The 3,936-nt window shown below is 49.6% G+C and overlaps 2 protein-coding genes across 3 annotated transcripts in view; both read right to left on the bottom strand.

Annotated features, from left to right (window-relative positions):
* The window catches only part of Trpv2 (transient receptor potential cation channel subfamily V member 2), a 25,820-nt gene extending 23,794 nt beyond the window's left edge, over positions 1-2,026 (bottom strand). For both annotated transcript variants that reach the window (XM_029483146.1, XM_021177573.2), the window contains exon 1: positions 1,778-2,026. The gene's annotated coding sequence lies outside the window, so the exon portion shown is untranslated. The remainder of the gene's footprint in view (positions 1-1,777) is intronic.
* Positions 1,792-3,936, bottom strand: part of LOC110304504 (ubiquitin-like) — a 20,517-nt gene continuing 18,372 nt past the window's right edge. Inside the window, exon 2 of the mRNA XM_021175923.1 lies at positions 1,792-2,007. Coding sequence (XP_021031582.1) covers positions 1,792-2,007 — 216 coding nt within the window. The remainder of the gene's footprint in view (positions 2,008-3,936) is intronic.

The raw sequence follows: 3,936 nt of genomic DNA, 5'->3' as shown, positions 1-3,936 counted from the left end.
AGAGAGAGACAGAGAGAGAGAGAGAAGGAGGCAGGGATGAGGAAAGAGTTGGGTCAGAAAGGGCTTGCCACACAACCTGGAGGAGCTGAGGATCCTGGGTGCCCACATAAAAAACCACGGACTGAGGTATATCTTTAATTTCAGTGAAAAAAGGCAGGCAGAGACAAGAAGCTTGCTGGCCAGCCACTCTAGCGGAGTTTAGTGAGACCCTAGCTCAAAAAAAAAAAAAAAAAAAGCTGATGAAAACAATCCACATCTACTTCTGGCATCTACACACATCCAGACCCACACCTACATACACTAAATAAATAAATAAATAAATAAATAAATAAATAAATAAGAAAGAGCCATGCCTGGTGGTGCACACCTTTAAACCCAGTGTTCAGGAGGCAGAGGTCAGCCAGGTCTACATCCGTGAGTTCCAGGACCAAGGCTGCATAATAAGACCCTGTCTCAAAAAAAAAAAAAAAAAACAACCAACAAAACCAAACCAAACCAACAACAACAGAAGGGGTGTGTATGTGTAGGAAGGAGAGTGGGAAACTGTTAGCTTTCCAAGGGGGAAAATCAGCGGTGAAGGAGAGAGGCAGTGTCAGGAAGATGTGCTGGGAGCAGGGACCTGACAGGGCTGTCACTTTGATATTATCTCACAGGAAGTCAGGACTGTCTTTAGCTTCCCCCTTGGGAATTGCTGATGTTCAAGAAGACTCAAATCCTATTTAGGGGTGAGAATGCTTGTGTTCACAACCCCACCCATTCTCTACCTGATATCAAGCCCAGTGCCCAATTGTTCAGACAGATAAAACTTCAGTTGTTTGGCCAGCGCAGGCCACAAAACGCTTACTGTAGAGAGGGAGCTATCCAGGGAACCACTGGTCTATCAGACCCTTCCTTTTGCTGCCAGAACAACTGTGACTCAGAAAAGAGAAGTGAGTTGCCACCTCGCTTCGTGTCCTGATGGTCCTCTTCAGTTCTCAGAACCCAATTACGTTCGTTTCCAGTCTGACTCATATCTGAGGGTATAAGACACCACCTCCGAAGGGGCTTTAGAGCTGGCAAGCGCTATCTGCCTTCCCACCTCAAACTGCACACTGGGTCTGGGGTTAGCTGACAGCTAACCTCACCCTCAACAGAAACAGCAACCACGGCCTCCATCACGTGGCCGGGGCTGGGACCTAGTTAGAGCTGGGGAGCCTCGGTCTTCCCCAGAGTTCAGAAAACGGAAGGAAAGAATCAGAGCCGGTCAGGAGACAGTGGGGGTAGGAAAAAGGGGCAGGGAACAGGTTGGTAGAAAGAAGGGACAGAATAAAACAGGGCCAAGAGAGGAAGCGGTAGTGTGGTCCGGGCCCACTCTCTATTTGTTACAGGATCCCAGTACACTCAGAGAACTGGGTGGGGCATTTCCCACAATAGCCAGGGGGCCTGACTGGCAACTTCCACTAGTATTTGTGAGGCTTCACTTTTCTGCCCACCTTAGTAGGACATGGGCATCCTCCTTTTGCGCAGTCTAGCTTCCACCCTCAAGCAAATCCTGGCAGACGCTGCGTCTGACATCATTCCCAACCCCCAGCAGCAACAACTGTCTTCCAGAGGCTGTCTACCTTACCTCCTGGGATCCCCATTCTGGCAGCAGAGGAAGAGGCCTGGAGGTTCAGGGAGCCAGATCCCACGCAGACCCTTATTCCAGGATGGAGATGCCAGGAGACCTACCCAATCATTCACTGTCAGATTTCCAGACGCAACCCCTAGGACATCCTGAAATAGCCCATCGACTTACCCCTCAGGCTGAAGTCAAGGCGTAGCGGCAGCAGACTGCAAGCCAGGATCACCGAGCCTAGCGGGACTCTCCAGCAGCGGGGATTGAGAGAGGAAGTGCCGCCCGGCTCGACTCGACGCTGACAGCAATGAGGCTGCGGAAGCCTCCGCAGCTGGCCCGGAGCTTTCTCTGTATCGTCCACCCTCCACCTGTTCGTCGCACACAGTAGATAGTGCGGGCTTAACGCCAACCTGTCAAGGACCAGTGACTGGCCACTGGGCTGATCATCAGGACCACTGGCCACACCCTGCTTTCGCGAGACACGCCCTGCTCCTCCATCGGTGCACTTCCACCCACAATCGTAGCCAGAGAAGTCCCTGGGGCAGTCAGAGGAAGTTCTGGGGTGGTGGGACCTAGACTTGGGTGGAAGCTGGCACAGGTGTGGGGTTCATGCCCTAAAACACTGCCGCCCACCCCTCCTGATTCTTAACACCGTGTGCCCTCCCCCAGCCATGTGGTTCATCACTGTCCGACCCATAATCAAGGGAGAGAAGAGTGGGATAGCCCCAGGGAGAGAAGAGGTTCAGTCTAGCATTTGCCCCAGAGAATGCAGCCCAACCCATCCAGCCATTATTTCCATCTAGGGAAGATTCGCTCAGCGTCCTGACCCCAGGGATCCCCCGAGTATCCATTTACAAGGGCACTTCCAGAAGCAGCCAGCAGGTGGCGACCGTGTGCCCAACAGGAATGGCTGAAATTGTACAGCCCCCGGTACTGCCAGTCCAAAGCACTAATTTCTCTCCCGTGAGAATGTTCTACCAAACCGGTCCCCCTGCTTCTCCGCTGCTACACTCATATGTCACACCCCATTCTTATACCAACTAAGGTGGTCTGCTAAAAATATAAACCAGGGGCCAGCGTTTAGCTTTAATGGTAGACTTAGTGGCATATGTAAGGCCCTGTGTTTGACCCCCAGTATCAGTAATCAAAGAAAAACTAAATAACAAAAATTAATTAATTAATTAATGTCACCCCCACCTCCAAGCCACTTTTTCATAGCACTAAAAATAAAACCAAACTTCATACAACAACCTCATGCAGCCCAGAGGCCCGCCCCAGTCACTTCACCTACACCACGCTACACTCCAGACCTGCCATCCAGTATGGCAGTCATTAGCCACGGCAGCTATTTAGATCTTAGTTTGGTTTACACTTTTACCTGCGGCAAGGACTTGATATGAAACCAACTGTGGCAACCCTCCTGCCTCTCTCTCTACAGTGCTGGTGTTATAACTGTGTGCCTCCATGGTTGGTCATCTTTCAGATGAGTCCATTGTAAGGCAAAACTCAGCAAATACTAACTGGCATGGCCCTCCACTCTTCCCAATATGTCCTGCTTTTTCTGTAGTACAAGCTGTCTCACCTGCTAGGAGCAACAAGCAACACACACACACACACACACACACACGCACACACACAGCAGCATCGCCATCATGGCCACATACCTTTGTTATAAGCATCTTCTGCTTGTGTTTGTGTTTCTTTGTTGGTTTTATAGTGCTTGAACATGGGCATGCCAGGCCAGCCTCTACCACAACTTCCTGCTCTATTTTCTGTTTAAACATCACTTCCTCTCAGTAGAGCTAGACCCTAAACTGGGGGGAGGGGCCCTAGAAATGTGCTCCTAAGACACCTGCCTTGCCCCTGGCAGAGGCTGATTTGTACTGTGTTCCCTGCCCCCTATAATAACATACTTAGCCATCCACTGTTGCTCAAATGTGCTTAGGACTGCAAGTGCAGATTAATGCCAGAACTTCTGTTTAGCTGGGCGAGGCCCAAGAGGTGACTCCTTGCAGCAGGAACCAAGCCACGTATATGCATTTAAGCAATCAACTTCATAAATGTTTAAATCTATGCTTAAAATTTCCTTTAACAAACTCTGTTTTTTTTTTAAGCAGTTACTTCATATTAGCTTGTCCTGAAATTATTTTCTGTGAAGATAAGGCTCCAGCTTCTCCTGAGTGAGGCGAAGCCTCTGAAAGAGAATTCTTGAGGCGACTGAGGGCAGCGGAATGGGAAATAGAATTTTTTAAACCTTTTTTTTTTTTTTTTTTTCGTGGCAGGGTTTCTCTGTATATCCCTGGCTGTCCTGGAACTCACTCTGAAGACCAAGCTGGTCT

Source organism: Mus caroli, chromosome 11 (assembly GCF_900094665.2).
Source record: "Mus caroli chromosome 11, CAROLI_EIJ_v1.1, whole genome shotgun sequence".
NCBI classification, from domain to species: domain Eukaryota; kingdom Metazoa; phylum Chordata; class Mammalia; order Rodentia; family Muridae; genus Mus; species Mus caroli.
The sequence above is the reverse complement of the archived record's forward strand: the minus strand, read 5'-3'. Positions and strand labels throughout refer to the sequence as shown.